This window comes from Haemaphysalis longicornis, unplaced genomic scaffold (assembly GCF_048455015.1).
Source record: "Haemaphysalis longicornis isolate Haplotype H1 unplaced genomic scaffold, Haemaphysalis longicornis Haplotype H1 scaffold_28, whole genome shotgun sequence".
In the NCBI taxonomy this organism is placed as follows: Eukaryota; Metazoa; Arthropoda; class Arachnida; order Ixodida; family Ixodidae; genus Haemaphysalis; species Haemaphysalis longicornis.
The window spans coordinates 1,002,636-1,024,205 of record NW_027526329.1 but is presented as its reverse complement, the minus strand read 5'-3'; the positions used below and the strand labels follow the sequence as shown (position 1 = coordinate 1,024,205).

The window sequence follows — 21,570 nt, the reverse complement described above, 5'->3', positions numbered from 1 at the left end:
TTATATAGACAGGGCTACCCGCGGTTTCAGGGAATCCGATATCATTCAGGCACAGTTTAGCCTTTCGCACCTTGCTCACGAATTCGGCGTTTTTCGTCCAGGAGCAGAAACGAGCAAGCAGGTTCTTTGGACCAGCTTTCACGGTCGCAACCCGGTGAACAACGTCGAGGTCGGTGAGTGCCAGTTGGCAATCAATAGTAGCACCTATGGTCTGCATGATTGCTGTGCAGTCCTCCTCTTTCGTTCCCGAATTCCCTTGATCTCGACGTTGTTTATCCGTGAGTATTGCTCCATTTGCGCTACTTTCTGTGATAGTGCCGCGTTTTGCGCTTTTAATGCCTCGTTCTCAGCAATCAGAGAGGTGTTATCAGTGCGCAACTCTTCCACGAGGCTATTATGTGTTCAGCACTAGCTTCCAGCTCATTCAATCGTTTGTTGATTTCAGGAAAGTTCAGACGAGACAGCTGGGGTTTTACGATGAACCTGTTAAAGATAGCTTCAACCAGTTCATCAGGACACTCATCGATTCTAGCTTCAAGCTCAATGACTTTTTGTTCAGTTAGCAACAGTAGGCATTGCGCAGAACTCGGCTATGCCGTACAGATACGCGCAACAAGATCAGCGGGAGCAAGCAACAACCAAACAATATGGCAGCAACGACAACGGCAAAGCAAACACCAGGAGAACCTTCCAGTCGTACTAACCTGCGCAGTAAACAAGCGTGCGTAAGGCCGAGAACGATGCGTCGTTGCTCTGCCTTCGCTGCCAAATGTCCCAAGTCGCCGTTTCCGCGTCTTTATATGGTGGTGCCAGCCGCAGTGAAGCCAGGGGGATGAAACTCCGCCGTCCTCATGTCCCGTGACTGCAGCGATCCTAACGTTGGGGGGCGGTACTACATACGAGCATAAATGAACGTTGTTGTTGCATTTTATATTTATTTACAGGTTACCTATTAATAACGGAGTTTTTAATATGCAAGTGAATTTAGAAGTTGCAGTTCGAGATTGCGAAAATACGAGCGCCACCCGGAGTGGAAAACGGGAACCGCGCCTTTCTAATTCGCACCGCTGAAAAGGGGCGTTTCTTGTCGCGAGCACATGTATGATACCGTCTCAGGTGTTCGAAAGGCCGCTTTTACCATCGTCAAGTTTCCTTCAGCGAAATAGACGCATGCATGGATTCGCGCCGTCATCACAAATCCTGTTGTGCTGAGTGGTGCCGAAATTCTGCACGCCACACCGGCATAAAATTCTTCCGGATCCCGGCAGACGAAAGGTACGATCTGCATGCTACTCGTTTTGATTTTCTACGCTTGCGCGGCATAGCAGGATGTGGTTTGTGCAGTAGCTATGCAATTTAATTGAGCATACAGGCAGGCTAGTTATTAATTACTTTCCGGTTGCCTGTTTTGCGTCTTGAGTTATACATGACATGCGCGGAAGATCATCTGGCAATTAATCCAATTACTACATTAGGTACACACGTTGTTGGTTTCTAATTTACTGTATTTCGATTGTGTGTTTTGCATTTTGGCTCAAGTGAATTCACGGTATGCAGAAAATTATATTTGTAGCACCCTATAAATAACTAATAGAACAGCGTGGCCTTATCCGGACTCTTTTTATTGACGTTCCATTGCCTGCGTTGAGTTTATTTTCGTAGAATGCGTTATTCAGTTGTTGTCGTTATTATTATTATTATTAGCATCAGCAGCATCAGCCTATTAATGTCTAAACCTAGAGGAAAGCATCTCGAGGTCCATGACTCAAAGAGAGGGTCCATAGCAGGTGCGGTTAGCACTATGTTAATTAATTCATGACTGCATAAATTACTTACACATGTGAGTTTACATGGGGGCTATTTAAATTACTGCATCTAAATTGTGTGTTTAGCGTTTTGACTTCACATGAATCCACGGCATATAGCAGTAGTGATTGGTAGCAATTAATACTCAAACTAAGTAATTACTGCATATGTTTGTTATAATAATCATAATTATAATAATTCGAATACTTATAATTTATAAGTATTGAAATTCAATGTTTCAATTTTATGATTTGGTTTTCAGCTTTAAGTAAAATTACAATAAACTCGCAAGGATGCAGTTACTACTATAAGCCGATAAATAATTGCAAAATGAAGGCATAACATATCCCAATAATACATTACAGGTTTACTGCAACGCCCGAGAAATACTTGATGATTACGCAGTGCGGGAGAGTATATATGCATGAATAATAGTTTAAAAATTCTAATGTGAGATGACTGCTCTTGCCTCAAGAAATATATATTCGGTTAAAAGGAAAGCTGGGTCGTTGCCACAGAACATTATGATCACACACATAGAATTATGTATTCGCGTTTCTGAATAATAAAACCACGTTTTAATTTAAACGATCGATGTTCATGCTGCATTATTGATGTTCTCACAAGTCGTTCTTGTAGGAAAAATCAAATTGAGAAATGAAGATTTGAAATATATAAAATAACGTTAATTTCGAAAACAGTTTTCACTCAAAACTATTTCATGTGCCCCTGAAAATAGAAAGAAGCTAGAATCTATTATAACCGAAATACTACACATGCAAACGTTGGTGTTCCAGATCTCGCGTTTGGCTCCAGTATGCGAGAAGGCAAGACCTGGCTCATTTGCCGCCTCGTCAGATCTACAGCAGCTACCGGTTGTGCTCTGCCCATTTCACCAGCAGAGACTACGCGGACCCTGGACAGACAATGCTTCTAAGATGTGCTGTGCCAACAGTTTCCATCTTTGGCGATGGACAGACACACATCGAGAGCCCAGGTGAGATTACTGTAAATTGAACATACAACAGCAAAAACTTTATTACCTGCAACATCTGTTTAAAGAAATGTGCTTAATACACAATGTCTCCCTGCCAAAGTTATCATGGCGCAGTATTTTGGAGATTCCCCCGCAGATTACACCAACAATACCAATGCACGGTGCACAGAGCAACCATAAATTCGCCGGCATAACTTTGCTGCTAAATATAACTAGCCAGGTAAAAAAATTAGCCTTAAACTTAAACTAGTACATACCTAAACACTGAAAATATGTGAACAGTGATTTTTTCCCTTATACAAGGTTTATGCCTTTTTAAATTCCCTGAGCCCCATTTAAGTGGTGTAATAGTTTTTTGCATGAATGCTGTAAATGTTAGATATGAAACTAAGTATAAGTATTTAATGTGACGCATAATAGCAGCTTTATGTATGTCACACTAAAATCTGTGCAATTTTACTCTTTTCACAGGCTTCTCTCGGCCCGCGAATACCACTACGATGCCTGCTCACAGCGAAGATGGCCAAGTTCAAGATGAGCCCACGTGTAAAAAATTGTTTTACTTTATGAGCTCTTTAAAAATCATCACTTAAATTGCTAATGCGTGTTTAGTAATGCAGTCTCATTTAGCACCTCCAGGGTTAATTTTAAGCCTACCACGCTCCCTGAGAGAACCAGAAGTATGAATCAGCTGACCTTAAACTAGTACAACACTAAATACTGACAATGTGTAAACGGTCATTTTTTCTTTATACAACCCTTATGCCTTTTTAATTATGTCTTTTTAAATGCCATGAGCCACCTTTAAGCGGCGTGATAGTTTTTTGCATGAATGCTCGAAGTGTTATAAAAGAGATTATTTGTAATTGTTTGATGTTGCGCCTAATACCAATTTTAAGAACGTCACTCTAAAGTCTGTGATATTTTACACTCTTTTCACAGGCTCTCCTCGGCCCGCAAAAAAAGCAGGATGTCCGCTGACAGCGCCGATAAACAAGCTCAACAGACTACGCCCTCATGTACGCAAATTATTTTACTTTTTAAGCTCTTTAAAACCATTCCACATACATTTTGTCGTAAAGTTAGCGTTTTAATGTCACGAATCATTTGACAGATCTTAACATGCACTATTATGGGAGATCGGGAAGCTCGTACATTGCTAGAAGACGAGAACAAAAGCGATGAACTACTTAAAGGCTAGAGAAGACGAGCGCTTGTCTGATCCCTTTCTTGCGTGTTTGTCTACTAAACGCTATTATTTTCTTTGAAAGAAAAGTCTACCAATTCGTTATTTTTTCTTAAACATACAATTTTCAACGCATAATCAATAATGTTAAGAAGTAACATGCTAATGATTACTGATAGTTAGCCGGCACTTCTTGTTTTTCATTATGAAGATTTCTCTATACATATGCATTAGGTGTTTATATAGGCCAATAATAAGCTTAATACCCAGCAATGTGCTGATGGGAGGCCTGCTCCCAATGCCTCAAGTTTGAATAAGGGAAGCATCTAGAACTAAATATAAGCAAGTGATTACTTCTATCACAGATAATTAAAATACTTTAATTGTAGAGGCGGCCCAAAGTTTTAGTGCGTTTAAAAATCATCGTGGCATTTCGGAAAGATACAGTAGGATATTGAGCTTTTATTTATAATTGTTTCAGGTTGCATGCCAGCGGGTCGGCAACACAAGGCTTCTGGGTGCTCGCCCCGGACAGCCAGAAAAATCGACAACCTGCGGAAGATAAACGCAAGGCTTCGGAAGGCAATGTCAAGAACTGGCAAGAAAAAAGTTACTAAGACTTCCAAGTCAGACGCGTTGAATGCTATCAGGCCCTACGTCAGCAAGAAATTCTTTAGATTGCTTGAGGCGCAAGTGAAAAGTAATGGTGTGAAACACAGAGGAAGGAGGTGGTCGCCCGAGCACCGTCAGTTCGCTTTAAACTTGTACTTTCATGGTCCCAAAGCGTACAGACATTTGTCTACACTGCTTGACATGCCAACTGTGAGGTCGCTAAAACAGTGGTTGTCAAATATTCCAATGACTCCCGGAGTTATTCGAACCGTTATTGAAGCCCTCGAAAAAGCTACTCGGGATTGGCCTTTAACGGATCGTGCGTGTACATTAATATTTGACAAAATGTCTTTGAAGGAAAATTTTCAGTACGATGCAAGGCATGACATTGTGATGGGATTTTCCGATAGTGGTACGCAAAGAACACCGGCCGTGGCAAATTCAGCGCTCCTGATACTTGTTGCAGGCATTTCAAAAACGTGGATTCAACCTGCTGCTTACACAGTATCAAGGACCAAGGCGCCCGCAGATACTCTACATGATTTAATCATAACGTTAATCAAGCAGCTGCAAGGAATCCAGTTGTTTGTGAAGGCGCTCATCTGTGACCAGGGTGGGAGCAACATCACCGTGGCAAATAAGCTAGGTGTGACGTCTGAAGAGCCATTTTTTGTGCTTGAAGGCCGTAAGATTTATTTCTTATATGACACGCCACACTTACTCAAATGCACAAGGAATAATCTTCGCGCACCTCACAGGCTCCATGTCGGGCAAGAAATTGTTGATTGGGCTTTCATTACGCAACTATACGAAAGCTCGCATCCTCTCAAACTAAAATTGGCAAAGAAACTAACCGACAACCACATTTACCGGAAGCCTTTCAATAACATGAAAGTTAAATATGCCAGCCAGGTGATGAGCGAATCGGTCTCAGTGGCCATTGACGTGTTCATTGCTCTTGGCGAGTTACCGGCACTCGCAAAACCGACAGCTGATTTTCTCGAGAAGATCGATAAGTTGTTCGATTGTCTCAACAGCTCTTCTGTAAAAAAAAAACGGTGACAAGTTGCGTTATGCAATTTCGGAAGGGTCCGAACACCTAGCCTTTTTGCGGGAGTGCCTGTCATGGGTTGAAAGCTGGAAATTTGAAGGGTCTCGGCAACCACACACAGTTGAAGCATGGAAGGTCACCATAAAGGCTATCCTTCTCCTCTGGGTCGACCTCTTTCAAGATTTTGATTTTCGTGTTCTGTTGACTCGCTGGTTACAGCAGGACCCCCTAGAGAACCTTTTCGGGTTGCTTAGGTTAAAGCATGGCTGCAATGACAATCCAAATGTGCTTCAGTTCACATCAGGTCTGAAACACATTTCTGTTGGCAAACTAGTTGCGCTTTTTTCTGCAGGAAACTGTGAGCAGGATCGCTGCACTGTGCTGGCACAAATGTCAGAGCGACCTCCTTCACTTGCTACTACTTTTGATGCAGCATCAACAGTTGATATCCTTCCCCATGAGGAACAGCCAGCTAGCCATGATATAGTGGAAGATAACGTTCTCTACTATGTTGGGGGATATATTGTGCGACAATTTTTGTTGAAGAGGCCTCCGCACTGTGTGTGCAGCGCCCTTCTGAAGAATGTCGATCGCCGGCTTAGTGCCTCACACCAATATTTTGCAATGTTGAAGGCAAATAAGAACTCCCCAGATTTATTTGGAAGTATTACAGTGCCTTCTGACGATTGCTTTGAAGACCTTAAGGTCATGGAAGCTTGCTTTTTGGAGCATATTGGTGTTGTGGCGCACCTGCCTAACGTCAATCGAGTTTTGGCAAGCATTTTGCACGGTTATGTGAAAAGGCAAGAATTCTGCACGGTAGAGTGCAAGGAAGCCTTCGTGCACCTTTTTGCGAGGATTCGCCTGTTGTGGCACATTCGTTTTGTTAATATTTCCCTGGCAAAACAACGCAGCAGAAAATCTGCTGCGGCACGGAAGATGAGGAAATTTTTGTAGTTGTTAGTATTTCGTTTGTATAATGTGTCACTATTTTTTGCCTCGGGAGGGGGCATGTATGTGTGTACAAATTATTTGCTTGTATTTGGTTTTATCCTTAAACAATGCAGATATGTCCCGCTGAAGAATGCATAAACCCTTCGTGGTATTTTCCCATGTCACCTTGTAGTCGCTTCAATATATTGTATATTTATGCTTAAGTTTTTATAAAAAAATGTCTGCGGAATAGAAAATGTGTCAATGTCCAACTCAGGTACTTTAGGATTCTTCTATCCACTTCCTAGAGCTCCTTTACGTCTTAAGTGTGCGGGTATACCTCAATGTCTTGTCCCACTGACGGGATGATTTTATATCGGAGTAAGTGCTGTGAACTTGTGTATAGGTTTTGGTGTTTTTCTTTTGTAAAAAGCCTCCGTAAATAATGTATATGCACTGGATTGATACCTAGTTATTAGCATGCCGGCATGTGGCGTACCCTTTTGCATGCGACTAAAATCGTAAAATATTCATGTTGTGTTTTTACTGTACGATGGTACGTTTCTGCAATAAAACATTTACAAAAAATCTGCTCTTTGTTCTTCACTAGTGTGTGTGTGTACAAGTACAAAAAAAGAAAGTCGTGCTTGCAATAAGGGGTGCAAAAATAGGGGGTTGCAAACGTTTATTTATCACAACGCAACAATTTCCCTTTTGATCATGTGGCGGGTTGTGCAACCGGAAAAAGGTCGCGCGCTCGCACATTGAATATCTTCCACTCGCTCAGTTTACCTTGCATGTGTATCCCAATTGAATTTGGCGCTGAATCGCCCCCCCCCTGATCGGCTTCTCAGTCCTCATAAAGATGGCGTTTCGCAGTGCCTGTCTGCAGCGCGCCGCCATGTTTTTAGTTCCGCCCCCAAACACCAGGGGTTTGTCCGGCGCTTCGATCGAATATCGCGTCCCATGCAAGGTATAGGAAGTTTCACTCCCCTGGTGAAGCCGTCCAGCGGAGCACCAGTGCAGCTATCCTCCCAGTGCGAGGAGAGAAGGATGACCGCCGCTCCACACGTGTCGTCGATGACAATCTAGCAGGCTCGGTTCCATGATAAACCGGCTGGCGTCCACGGGTCTCAGTAGATGCGTCGAAGAAGCTGCGCAGTGAAGAAGCGTGCGTAAAGCCGGGAACGATGCGTCGTTGCGCTGCCGTCGCTGCCAATTGCTTCGGAAGTTCTCTTCGTCGTTTCATGGCACGCAAAGCTCGCTGGGTCGCACGCCCGTCGTCACCCACTCCATCGATACTGGTCACATGCCCCGCTTCAACAGCGCCCATATCATGTGTTACCCACTGAGCGCCAATCCGTTGAAGACAACGTGACGGATGTGCTTAAGCGAGGTGTCGTTCGCCCTACAAAGAGTCCCTGGACTTCGCCTGTGGTGCTTGTTCGGAAGCAAGACGGCTCCCTTAGGTTCTGCGTAGATTATCGACGCTTGAACACCATTACACGCAAAGGCGTCTACCCGCTCCCTCGCATCGATGATGCGCTTGACTGTTTGCAGGGAGACAAATTTTCCTAATCCCTCGACTTACGATCCGGGTACTGGCAAGTCCCAATGGCGGAGGCTGATCACGCAAAGACGGCATTCGTCACCCCTGATGGCTTCTACGAATTCAACGTCATGCCATTCGGGCTATGCAATGCCCCACCCACGTTTGAATGAATGATCGACAGTCTTTTTCGCGGGCTCAAATGGAATACGTGCATTTGTTACATGGACGATGTTGTCCTTTTCGCTCCAGAGTTTGAAACGCACCTTATTCGCCAAGAGCACGTTTTGACGTGCCTCGCCTTGGCTGGATTGCAGCTAAATCTTATGAAGTGTCACTTTGCCCCGCAAGCTGACCATCCTGGGTCATGTCGTTTGCAAGGAGGACGTTCGCCCGGCCGAGACCAAACTTCGTGCCATCACGGAGTTCTCGAAACCGACCACCCTAAAGGCACTCAGGAGCTTTATCGGACTGTGTTCGTATTTTCAGGGGTTTATTCGCAACATCGCCTGAATCATTTCACCACTAACAAAGCTTCCCAGCAGCGACAATGGCATTTCGGCTTGGTCAGCGTCCTGTGACGTGGCGTTTCCGACGTCTGCTCTCGCCGCCTATATTACGACAGTTTGACCCGTCTGCTCCAACAGAAGTCCACACAGAGGTTAGTGGCCTTGGCCTCGGTCCCCGCGCAGCGAAAAGCTGGCTTTGCGGAGCACGCCGTTGCATACGCGACCCGGACGCTGACAAAGGCTGAGTCCAACTAATCAGTAACTCAAAAAGAATGTTTTGCCCTAATATGGGCGTTAGGGAAGATTCGCGCATACTTGTATGGCCGCCAGTTCACGTAGTCAATGACCACCAAGCACTGTGTCGGCTGGCCTCCATCAGAGATCCTGTGGACGCCTTGGTCGATGGGCTCTTCGGCTCCAAGAGCACGATATCAACGTCGCCTACCGTTCAGGTTGGAAGCACTCAGACCAGGATGCCATGCCCTCTCGCGCTCTCCGCTCCCGGCTGACGTGTGCAGCATGTCGTCTCTAAGTGCTACTAACATGTGTTTACAGCTCAAGGACCCATGGATAGCTTCCGTGATCAGCTTCCTCTCCGATGCGTCACCTACCCGCGTATCAATTGGCCTGCGACGGCAGGCTTCTCACTTTCAACTGCGCGACGAGCCGCTTTACCGCCGAAATTATTTCTCGGATGGCCGCAAGTGGCTTCTGGTTATTCCACGCCATTTGCGCCAAAATATATGCGCTTCATTTTATGACAGCCCGAGGTGCGCCCATGCTGCCGCAATCAAGACATACAGGGACTCCGCCTCCGTTATTACTGCCGTGGAACGTACAACTTCGTACAGAAGTACGTTCGCTCGTTCATGGAATGCCAACGCCGCAAACCGCCACCTACTCGCTCGACCGCTCCCCTGCAGCCACTACCAGGCCCGGCAAATCCCTTTTACCGCATTGACATCGATCTATACGGGCCACTTCCTTCTACTGCTTCCCTCAAAAGATAGATAATTGTTGCCGTTGACCACCTGACAGGGTATGCTGAAACTGCTGCATTGCCCGCATACAGGGCTCGTGACGTCGCCCGTTTTCTACTATGTCGCTTTATAATTCGGCACGGGGCACCTGGGGGCTCCCGAGTGATCGAGGATGGGTTTCCCTATCAGTAGCCGTGAAAGCGCTACTCGCAGAATGTCACGTGGTTCATGGGCCAAGCTCCTCATACCACTCGCAGACGAATGGGCTCCTGCAACGATTCAATCGAACCATGGGCGACATGCTTTCAATGTATATGTCATCAGACCACTCCAATTGGGACCTCGTGCTCCCGTTTATAACGTACGCCTAACACGGCCACGCAAGCGACGACAGGATTTTCCCCGCTTTTTTTTTCTTTACGAACGTGAGCCGACATGCGCCCTGGATACCATACTCCCGTACAACCGTGATGCCACAGAATACACACCGGTTTCAAAAATGCCGCAGCACGCCAAAGACTGTCGACAACTCGCCCGTTATTTTACAACTACTGACCAACAGCGCCAGAAGCATCGTCGTGATGACTCTACCGGTCCTAAGACGTTTGATCCTTGTTCGCATGTATGGCTTTGGGTGCCCTGCCCAACATCCGGTCTCTCCAGAAACCAACTTGCCCAACTACAAACCCTGCTGCACTCTCTAGAAAATTGGTGTCCAAATATCAAGGTCCATACCAGGTCATCGCCCGCACTTCGCCAGTGAACTACCTTGTTCAGCACGCTACTCTGTCCTCAGATCTTCGCCGCTTTGGCCGTGAAATAGTCCACGTTGATAGGCTCAAGCCTTACTATGACCGGCTGATCGACCTCAACTAAGTCGCCAGGTTGGCTCTTTTTGCACTGGGGCCGATTGTAGCGACGGTAATAAACAGACGCGACAGGCCATCAAGCCATCAGGGTATACACCTCACAAGAATAGGCCATGAACAGTTATGTCCAATCCTCACACGGGGATACGTGCAGAAGAGGTGGCAGGGAAGACGAGGAACCGCAGGAGGTGCATGCGCCAGAAACGAGCTTGGCGATTGCAACGCTCAGACCTGCGTTCCCATCGGCTTCGCTCCTGAGAATAAACAACCTCAACCGGCTACCAGCGTGTCGGCTGTCATCTTGGCAATATATATATACATGCACGGCACCGCAGCGAATATGCACGGCTCACCTTCCCTGTTGTTGCAGGCTACAGTGACCTGGGTTATCTGCGCTTCTCTTCCCGGCACGTGCGAGCGGTTTCGAAATGACGAAATTTTCAACTGGCCTGCTTCGGTGCTCCTGGCGCCGAATTTGGATACGGCGAGCCCACTGTTCCGGCAACCTGGAACTTCAACGACCACGCTCCGCGCGCACCCGGGGGATACAAAAGGCCTCCAGAACCCTTCCACTTGGGGCACGGCACCGCAGCGAATATGCACGGCTCACCTTCCCTGTTGTTGCAGGCTACAGTGACCTGGGTTATCTGCGCTTCTCTTCCCGGCACGTGCGAGCGGTTTCGAAATGACGAAATTTTCAACTGGCCTGCTTCGGTGCTCCTGGCTCCGAATTTGGATACGGCGAGCCCACTGATCCGGCAACCTGGAACTTCAACGACTACGCTCCGCGCGCAACCCGGGGGATACAAAAGGCCTCCAGAACCCTTCCACTTCGGGCACGGCACCGCAGCGAATATGCACGGCTCACCTTCCCTGTTGTTGCAGGCTACAGTGACCTGGGTTATCTGCGCTTCTCTTCCCGGCACGTGCGAGCGGTTTCGAAATGACGAAATTTTCAACTGGCCTGTTTCGGTGCTCCTGGCGCCGAATTTGGATACGGCGAGCCCACTGATCCGGCAACCTGGAACTTCAACGACTACGCTCCGCGCGCACCCGGGGGATACAAAAGGCCTCCAGAACCCTTCCACTTGGGGCACGGCACCGCAGCGAATATGCACGGCTCACCTTCCCTGTTGTTGCAGGCTACAGTGACCTGGGTTATCTGCGCTTCTCTTCCCGGCACGTGCGAGCGGTTTCGAAATGACGAAATTTTCAACTGGCCTGCTTCGGTGCTCCTGGCTCCGAATTTGGATACGGCGAGCCCACTGATCCGGCAACCTGGAACTTCAACGACTACGCTCCGCGCGCAACCCGGGGGATACAAAAGGCCTCCAGAACCCTTCCACTTCGGGCACGGCACCGCAGCGAATATGCACGGCTCACCTTCCCTGTTGTTGCAGGCTACAGTGACCTGGGTTATCTGCGCTTCTCTTCCCGGCACGTGCGAGCGGTTTCGAAATGACGAAATTTTCAACTGGCCTGCTTCGGTGCTCCTGGCGCCGAATTTGGATACGGCGAGCCCACTGATCCGGCAACCTGGAACTTCAACGACTACGCTCCGCGCGCACCCGGGGGATACAAAATGCCTCCAGAACCCTTCCACTTGGGGCACGGCACCGCAGCGAATATGCACGGCTCACCTTCCCTGTTGTTGCAGGCTACAGTGACCTGGGTTATCTGCGCTTCTCTTCCCGGCACGTGCGAGCGGTTTCGAAATGACGAAATTTTCAACTGGCCTGCTTCGGTGCTCCTGGCTCCGAATTTGGATACGGCGAGCCCACTGATCCGGCAACCTGGAACTTCAACGACTACGCTCCGCGCGCACCCGGGGGATACAAAATGCCTCCAGAACCCTTCCACTTGGGGCACGGCACCGCAGCGAATATGCACGGCTCACCTTCCCTGTTGTTGCAGGCTACAGTGACCTGGGTTATCTGCGCTTCTCTTCCCGGCACGTGCGAGCGGTTTCGAAATGACGAAATTTTCAACTGGCCTGCTTCGGTGCTCCTGGCTCCGAATTTGGATACGGCGAGCCCACTGATCCGGCAACCTGGAACTTCAACGACTACGCTCCGCGCGCACCCGGGGGATACAAAATGCCTCCAGAACCCTTCCACTTGGGGCACGGCACCGCAGCGAATATGCACGGCTCACCTTCCCTGTTGTTGCAGGCTACAGTGACCTGGGTTATCTGCGCTTCTCTTCCCGGCACGTGCGAGCGGTTTCGAAATGACGAAATTTTCAACTGGCCTGCTTCGGTGCTCCTGGCGCCGAATTTGGATACGGCGAGCCCACTGTTCCGGCAACCTGGAACTTCAACGACCACGCTCCGCGCGCACCCGGGGGATACAAAAGGCCTCCAGAACCCTTCCACTTGGGGCACGGCACCGCAGCGAATATGCACGGCTCACCTTCCCTGTTGTTGCAGGCTACAGTGACCTGGGTTATCTGCGCTTCTGTTCCCGGCACGTGCGAGCGGTTTCGAAATGACGAAATTTTCAACTGGCCTGCTTCGGTGCTCCTGGCTCCGAATTTGGATACGGCGAGCCCACTGATCCGGCAACCTGGAACTTCAACGACTACGCTCCGCGCGCAACCCGGGGGATACAAAAGGCCTCCAGAATCCTTCCACTTCGGGCACGGCACCGCAGCGAATATGCACGGCTCACCTTCCCTGTTGTTGCAGGCTACAGTGACCTGGGTTATCTGCGCTTCTCTTCCCGGCACGTGCGAGCGGTTTCGAAATGACGAAATTTTCAACTGGCCTGCTTCGGTGCTCCTGGCGCCGAATTTGGATACGGCGAGCCCACTGATCCGGCAACCTGGAACTTCAACGACTACGCTCCGCGCCCACCCGGGGGATACAAAATGCCTCCAGAACCCTTCCACTTGGGGCACGGCACCGCAGCGAATATGCACGGCTCACCTTCCCTGTTGTTGCAGGCTCAGTGACCTGGGTTATCTGCGCTTCTCTTCCCGGCACGTGCGAGCGGTTTCGAAATGACGAAATTTTCAACTGGCCTGCTTCGGTGCTCCTGGCTCCGAATTTGGATACGGCGAGCCCACTGATCCGGCAACCTGGAACTTCAACGACTACGCTCCGCGCGCAACCCGGGGGATACAAAAGGCCTCCAGAACCCTTCCACTTCGGGCACGGCACCGCAGCGAATATGCACGGCTCACCTTCCCTGTTGTTGCAGGTTAGTTACCTGAAAGGTGCTCCCACAGTAACATGTCGGGATTATTGCATGATCTCGGTGTCGTGCCCCCCAGAGTGGTTTGAAGCGCTGAAGCGATTGCTGTTGTGCTCGCATAACATGTGTTCATGCCTGTTCAGCCTTTTACTGATGCTTTCGGGAGACATCGAGTCAAACCCTGGCCCGATGAGCAAAGCCGAGGCTGATGCCTTTTCTGCGGCTTTGGAAACAATGCGTAAGCTGGAGGAGTCGAACGAGACATTGATGGCCGAACTTAAGTGCATCAAAGAGAGACAGGCAGCCTACGTAAACGAAATTTCGGCGCTCAAAGCAAAATTTGTAACACTGGAATCGAAAATTACGTCCCAAAGTGCATCTGATACTAACACTACTGATAGAGCCATTCTTGATCTCTCCGATCAAATGACCACAATCGAATCAAGGTGCAATGACGCAGAAAATCGGCAACGAAGGTCCAACTTGCTGTTTTTTGGAATAGCTGATGATTCTGAAGAAGACTGGGCCAAATCTGAGGAAAAAGAAAATCAACTTCTGCTCCCAAAAATTGGGATTACAAAAAACAGGTGCTCAATTTGATCGCGTGCACAGGCTAGGCAGGTACAAAGAAGGCTCAGACAGACCCGTAATTGCTAAATTCACGTTCTTCAAAGATAAACAGGAAGTTCCCTCCTCTGCGCGAAAACTTAAAGGGACGACTTTTCAATCAGGGAAGATTTCTCATTAGCTACCAGACAAAAAAGAAAAAAAGTTGTACGACTTCGCCAAAACCCAAAATGTCAAATTCTATCTAGCCGTCGACTCTCTGCGCATCAACAAAAAAACCTATGTCATTGATAGCGCTACTAACAAAGTAGTTCTATCGACGAGATAGCTCAAGAATCGTGCATGCACTACGCAAGCCTATGTCACGAACAGAAATAACATGTGCAATAAAGACCGCCACCGCGATAATCCAGTTTCTAACACAACTTCAATGTGTTTTACTTTCACAAACATCCGAAGCCTGATGCCTAAGCGAGAAGAAGTTGGTTCTCTTGTCGACGATAAAAAATCAGACGTTCTTGTGCTTACTGAGACGTGGCTGCACCCCGAAATTAATGATGGCGAACTCTTGCCTAACAGTAACGCCTTTAACATTTACCGGAAAGATCGCACTGACAGAAGAGGTGGTGGCGTTCTTCTGGGAATTAAGAAAACACTATCGTCCTACATTATTGACACCAGGTCCACACTTGAGATTATCTGGGTAGCATGCAAACCTAGCCCTAATGATATTGTTTTAATCGGGAACTGTTACCGCCCTCCTGACGCAAATAGTTCTTTCAACGTTGAACTGCGGAAAAGTGTTGACGATGCTATTTCTTTGTGTAAAACAGAAAATATCTTTCTTTTTGGTGATTTTAATTTACCGCTGATAGACTGGAAGCTTCTGTATTCCCCTTGTAACGCATCTAACGAATTTATCAGCCTAACGCTCGACTTTAAACTTATACAGGTCGTCACTGAACCTACCCGTGGAAGCAACATTTTAGACCTAGTATTAACCAGAGCACCTGAAACTGTCGCAGAAGTTCTACACCATGAAGGGTTCAGTGACCACAGACTTCTTGAAATAACTCTTAAATTTCCTTCGACTTTCGCGGGTAAAACTACCAAAAAAATGAGAGATTACAATAAAGCTAACTACGCGGAAATAAACAATAACCTTGAAATATTCTTCGATCAGGTCTTCGTGCCCTCTTTTCATAACCGTTGCGTGCAGGATAACTGGGTACTTTTTCGTGAACAGGTGATCGCCCTGATTAACCAGTACGTTCCCTTGATTTCCATTTCTAATGACAAAACTAACCCCTGGTTCACTAAATCACTGAGCCAGCTAAGAAATAGGAAAAAAACGTCTGTACCAAAAAGCTAAACGCCTACGCACACTCACTTCTTGGAACACTTACAAGCAATGTTTGGTGGAGTACTGCTTTGCAATACGCTCTGCCAAATCTAAGTATTTTTCAAAAGACCTCTGTTCTCTTCTAAAGAGTAATCCTAAAAAGTTCTGGGGGGAGATATCTTGTCGTTTTGACAATAACCGTATAATTCTATATGATGATAACCAAGAACCTCTTCCAAACAGTCAATGCTGCTCTTCCTTTAATACATTTTTCACTTCCATATTCACTCAGGAAGATCAATCTACTCTTCCTGACGTGCCAGAGTATGACTACCAATACATGCAGCCCATCGAAATCACCATCGAAGGTATTGCATGCCTCATAAATAAGTTGAAGGTGTCCAGCTCAGCCGGCATTGATGATATTAATTCCTAAATACTAAAAAATACCATTCCCATTACAAGTAAAATATTGTGCCTCATTTTCCAGCAATCAATATCGTCTGGTAAATTACCAGATGGCTGGAAAATTGCCAAAGTAATACCTATTTTTAAATCTGGAGACAAACATTTGCCGCAAAATTACCGCCCCATTTCACTTACATCCATTTGTTGCAAACTTCTGGAGCACATATCATCGCCTCCCATGTATTCAACCACCTTGAAACAAACCATTTCTTTTCTCCTAATCACCATGGGTTTAGGAAGGGTTGGTCATGCGAAACGCAATTACTTGAATTCACAACTGATCTTCACACTAATATGAATAACAATCTACAGACAGACTGCATTTTTTTAGACTTTTCAAAAGCTTTTGACGGCATACCTCATTGCTGCCTAATTTCCAAATTATCTGCTATCCAATTAGATTCGCTAACCTTATCATGGATTCGGAATTTTCTATCACTCCGTAAACAATTCACTGTCATCGATAACGACTCGTCACCTGTTTCTTATGCAACCTCTGGGGTGCCGCAGGGCAGCGTCCTTGCTCCACTTCTGTTTCTCATCTATATTAACCACTTGGCAAAGGGCCTAACATCCTGCATACGCATATTTGCCGATGATTGCATAATATACCAACCTATTAAAAACGTTGATGACCATTATACCTTACAGAATAACCTTGACCTAGTTAACAAATGGTGTGATGCATGGCAAATGACGTTAAACGCATCTAAATGTAAAACAATCCCCTTTAGTCGTCTGCATGACCCGTCTGTGTTCTCTTACCGTATAAACAATGAAGTGCTTGCGCAGGTGTCCACCTACAAATACCTCGGAGTTCATCTCACCCATAACCTTTCATGGGCCACTCACATCACTAACATCTGCGCCAGTGCCTCAAGATCTTTAGGATACCTACGCCGTAACCTACGTTCTACTCCGTCTAACATCCGCAAATTAGCCTACGAAACATTTGTCCGGTCCCAACTTGAATTCGCCTCTGCAGTATGGTCACCTCACCCCAACTACCTTATAAATATGGTCGAAGCAATTCAAAACAGGGCTGTCCGTTTCATTTCCCGCAATTACGGTTACGGCTCCAGTGTAACACAACTTAAAAAGGATCATTCGCTTCAACTCTTAGTCACTCGCCGCAACATCGCTCTCTTATGCCTCTTTCACAAATACGTACACACCAGTAAAATAACCAGGCTACCCATTCTACGATCCCCCTACTTATCAAATAGATTGTACAACCGATTTAGTTTCTCGCGTATATATGGGAAAACAAATTCTTTTAACGCATCCGCATTGCCCAGTGCAATCAGGTTATGGAATGCCCTCCCTGATAACATAGCATCTGACACTAACCTCGATTCGTTCCGTCGAAAGTTACTCTTACATCTATCTTGATAGTCTCATAATTCAATAGTCTGTTTTTGTTTTTGTATATGTATGGTGCGTGCAGTACGCCGTGAATTTCTAAAAACCACGTTTTGCGATTCGTTTTTCTTTGTTGTTGATTGAATTCTTATCTTGTATTGTCAACATGCTTTCGCTCGAAAGTTACGGTACCTATCTTCTTGACTTCCTTACCTTTTCTCGAAGTTTTAGCCATTTTCATTGCGCATCCTGTATCATTTGTAAACTGCATTCTACTTTTTGTCGCGATATGCTGACTTATGTATTCTATTTTACTACACTATTTCTATGTGCATTCTACTGTCTTTTTGAAGCGATATGCTGGTTTATGTATTTTATTTTTGCTGCACTGTTTCCTTGTTGTTAGTAATTTTGACGCATTACTCCTGTATATTCGAGGCAAACGTGTACTTTTTCTTTTTCTGCCCCCCTTACTCAATGCCCTCCACAGTGGGCCTGTAAGGTACTTGTAAATAAATAAATATATATATATTATAGTGGGGTTTATTGGCTTAAGGAAGTGGCCATGATATCTGCATTACAATATATATATATATATATATATATATATATATATATATATATAGTAGCTGTGTTTAATGTTACAGTGGCGACGCGGTAAATCCTGCTAATAGTAACACGAGACTGGATTGGACGAAGAGAAGGACGAAGGTGTCTTGGCGGTGCTCTTGCTCCAGCTGGGTCGCCATTTTGACTCTCCGTTTGCGCTCAGTAATTAAAAGTGCCGCCCCCCCTGTTTTGTCCACATGCTACATTTTTGGTAGAGGGTGCGGGTTGTGACCCCGTATGCGTCAAGGAGATAGCGTTGCTGGAGACGAAGCGCCTCGCACGGATCTGACTCCTGTTCACCAACGCACCAGTCGTCGACACCAAGGTGCTTCACCCGAATTTGGACTGCTGCCAGCGACACCCACAGCAGCGAGAACACACATCATGACCTCAACTACGACGCAGACCGACTATGCCGTCCCAGATCAGTTCGTGATCCATCAGCCGCGAACTCCGCCAATATTTAACGGCAATGTCTTTGAGGACGCTGAGGACTGGCTTGACCTCTAAGAGGGCGTCGCGAGGTTTAATGGATGGGATGCAGTGATGAAACGGCGACAAGTGTATTTCTCGTTCGACCACCACGCAAAACGGGGTTTGAGAACTACGAAAGGGAGTTCCCAACCTGGGACGAATTTCGCAGTAGGTTTCTGGCTGCCTATGCAGGAGGCGACCGCAGAGAAAAGGCCGAAGCTGCTCTAGACACCAGAAATCAGCGTCCTAATGAGAGCGTGGCCATGTACTGCGGGGACATGTACCGCCTTTTCACACGCGCCGACCCTACTATGGCTGAAGACAAGACGCTGCGACACCTCTCGCGAGGTGTGAAACAGGAGCTCTTGACCAGGCATGTACGCCACCTTCAGTACACCATCGCAGAATTTATGGCAGAAGCCAAGGCAATTGAGAAGATACTGGAGCAGCGCGCCAGACAGTATGACCGCAATCTCAGCTGCACGCCAGCGGATGTGCTGTCTGCTGCATTGGCCACCAGCCAGGATGCCCTACGGGAGCTAATTCGTTCTGTTGTGCGGGAAGACCTCCGTATGTCCCAAGTGCCTACGGCTTCGCCAGCGTGTCTCTCTCTCGCTCAAGTGGTTAGAGAGGAAATAAGGCAAGCTGTACGACAACCCCTGGAACTGAATCTCCAGCCGCCTCCGCTCTACTCCGCTACATTCGCTCAAGCTCTGCAACACCCCAGCACGTGTGCTGCTGCCAGTATCACCCCTACCGTCTCCACCCCGCCTTATGCGCACGTAAATAGCGCCGTTGCTTCCCGTCAGCCTGGATTTTTCGCCCTCAACTTGCGTACCAGGGCACACTTTGCAAGACAGATGTATGACGTGCACCGGATCGCACTCCACTGTGTTAGCACTGTGGAGAGGCCGGCCATCTCTACAGGTTGTGCCCGTATCGCCCTGCCGGCCTTCGCGGTTTTCATCCTGATACTCCTTGCCCCAGGAATGGTGAGCGTCCTGGCGAAATCAGAGAGTACCTCTCCAGATGGCAACCTTCCCCTGTCTCCAACCGTCAGGACGTCAGACCAGCGTCGTCATTTCGTTACCGGTCTCCCAGCCCTCATCGCCTATCAAGCCCACCTGGGCGTCGCTCGCCCAGCCCGCGACGGAAAAAGTAAGATCACGGGCCACTGAAGGTGCGGTCGCTGAAAGGCCTTCCGGCGAAGACCATCCAACCTGCTCTCGACGACATTGCGCTGAATAGACACCGCTACAATATATATATATATATATATATATGTATATATATATATCTATATATATATATATATATATATATATATATATATATATATATATATATATATATATATATTGTAGTGGGCTTTATTTAGACAACCAAGGAACCGAGGGATCAAGCGACGGAGTCAGAAGAAGCTCGAGCAGCCGAAGAAGCAGAGCAGCCGGCACTGAACACGATCACGCTGCGAATGCTGTGCGCTTGATGGGAGGGAATTCTTCCTCTCGGATTTCGGCCGGAGCTTTAATCCCTTGACCCGGACCTCGCTTCTTCGTTACAATTAACCCCCGGTGACAAGGAGTCATCCTGGCTACTCCATGGCGAGGGCGAGACAATGGGCTCGTGGTAGGGCTTCAAACGGTTGGCGTGGACAGTTTCACGGCCACGGCGACGAAGATCGTCAGATGGTGTGAGCGGCTCGACGACGTAGTTTAGTGGTGATGCGCGCTCTATGATGCGATACGGGCCATGATATGCTCAACGGCGACGATAATCCACCTGTTCCCAGAAGGCGTGAATGGTAAGGGTCCGTAAAGGTCAATTCCAACCCGGTCAAAGGGGCGCGAAGGGCAGGGTAGAGGTTGCAAGTCTGCTTCAGGCTTTGGATGGGGTAGCTTGCGTCGTTGGCAGGCCTCACAGCCACGGATGTACTTGCGCACAAAACTGTACATTCCCTTCCAGTAATACCGCTGACGAAGCCTAGTGTAAGTTTTCAAAACGGCAGCGTGGGCGGATTGGGGGTCAGCGTGGAAAGCTGCACTTATTTCGGCTCGTAGATGCCGTCGTATTACGAGCAGCCATTTCCTTCCGTCGGACATATAGTTGCGACGGTATAGAAGACCCTCCCGCACAGTGAAATGAGCTGCTTGCCGTCGTAGTGCTCGAGGTTGGGAGGTGGCCGTCGGGGCGGTAAGGTACGTTATAATAGAAGAGACCCAAGGGTCTTGTGGGTGAAGGGTCAGGTCAGTAAGCGTGAGCGCAGAGACGATCGACTCTGGTGAATCGGGGCACGTCGTCGAATCTGGCAGAGGCGCGCGAGAGAGGGCATCGGCGTCAGAGTGTTTGCGCCCTGATCTGTAAACGACGCGAATGTCGTATTCTTGAATAGGCAGGGCCCAACGCGCAAGCCGTCCCGTTGGGTCTTTGAGAGACGACAACCAACATAGGGCGTGGTGGTCGGTGACAACGTCGAATGTGCGGCCATATAAGTAAGGTCGGAACTTTCCCAAGGCCCAAAAAATCGCCAAGCATTCTTTTTCTGTTACGGAATAATTGGACTCCGCTTTCGTGAGGGTCCGGCTGGCATATGCAACGACGTATTCCGGGTAACCAGACTTTCGCTGTGCGAGAACAGCACCGAGGCCGACACCACTGGCGTCCGGGTGCAGTTCGGTTGGGCCGCTGGGGTCGTAGTGCCGCAAAATGAGTGGTGATGTCAACAAGCGCCTTAAAGTAGAAAAAGCCTACTCACACTCTGGCGACCACGAAGTTATTCCATTGTCACTGCCCAGTAGTCTTGTTAGGGGCGCTATGATGGAAGCGAAATTTCGGACAAACCGGCGGAAATAAGAGCAGAGGCCAATGAAGCTGCGGAGGGCCTTGAGTGACGTCGGCTTGGGAAACTCCGCGACTGCCTGCAGCTTGTTCGGATCAGGTAGAACACCCTCCTTGGACACCACATGGCCTAAGATTGTCAATTTGCGGGCCTCGAAGCGACACTTTTTCAAGTTTAGCTGTAGACCAGCGGCCGTCAGGCAGGTCAGAATTTGTTTGAGCCG

At 47.8% G+C, this 21,570-nt stretch overlaps 1 protein-coding gene across 1 annotated transcript in view; it reads left to right on the top strand.

Annotated features, from left to right (window-relative positions):
* The first annotated feature begins 1,002 nt into the window (after nucleotides 1-1,002).
* Nucleotides 1,003-21,570, top strand: part of LOC144172960 (uncharacterized) — a 162,229-nt gene continuing 141,661 nt past the window's right edge. The window contains exons 1-4 of the mRNA XM_077701554.1: nucleotides 1,003-1,275; nucleotides 2,604-2,803; nucleotides 3,275-3,349; nucleotides 4,471-4,831. Coding sequence (XP_077557680.1) covers nucleotides 1,175-1,275; nucleotides 2,604-2,803; nucleotides 3,275-3,349; nucleotides 4,471-4,831 — 737 coding nt within the window. The 5' untranslated portion in view covers nucleotides 1,003-1,174. The remainder of the gene's footprint in view (nucleotides 1,276-2,603; nucleotides 2,804-3,274; nucleotides 3,350-4,470; nucleotides 4,832-21,570) is intronic.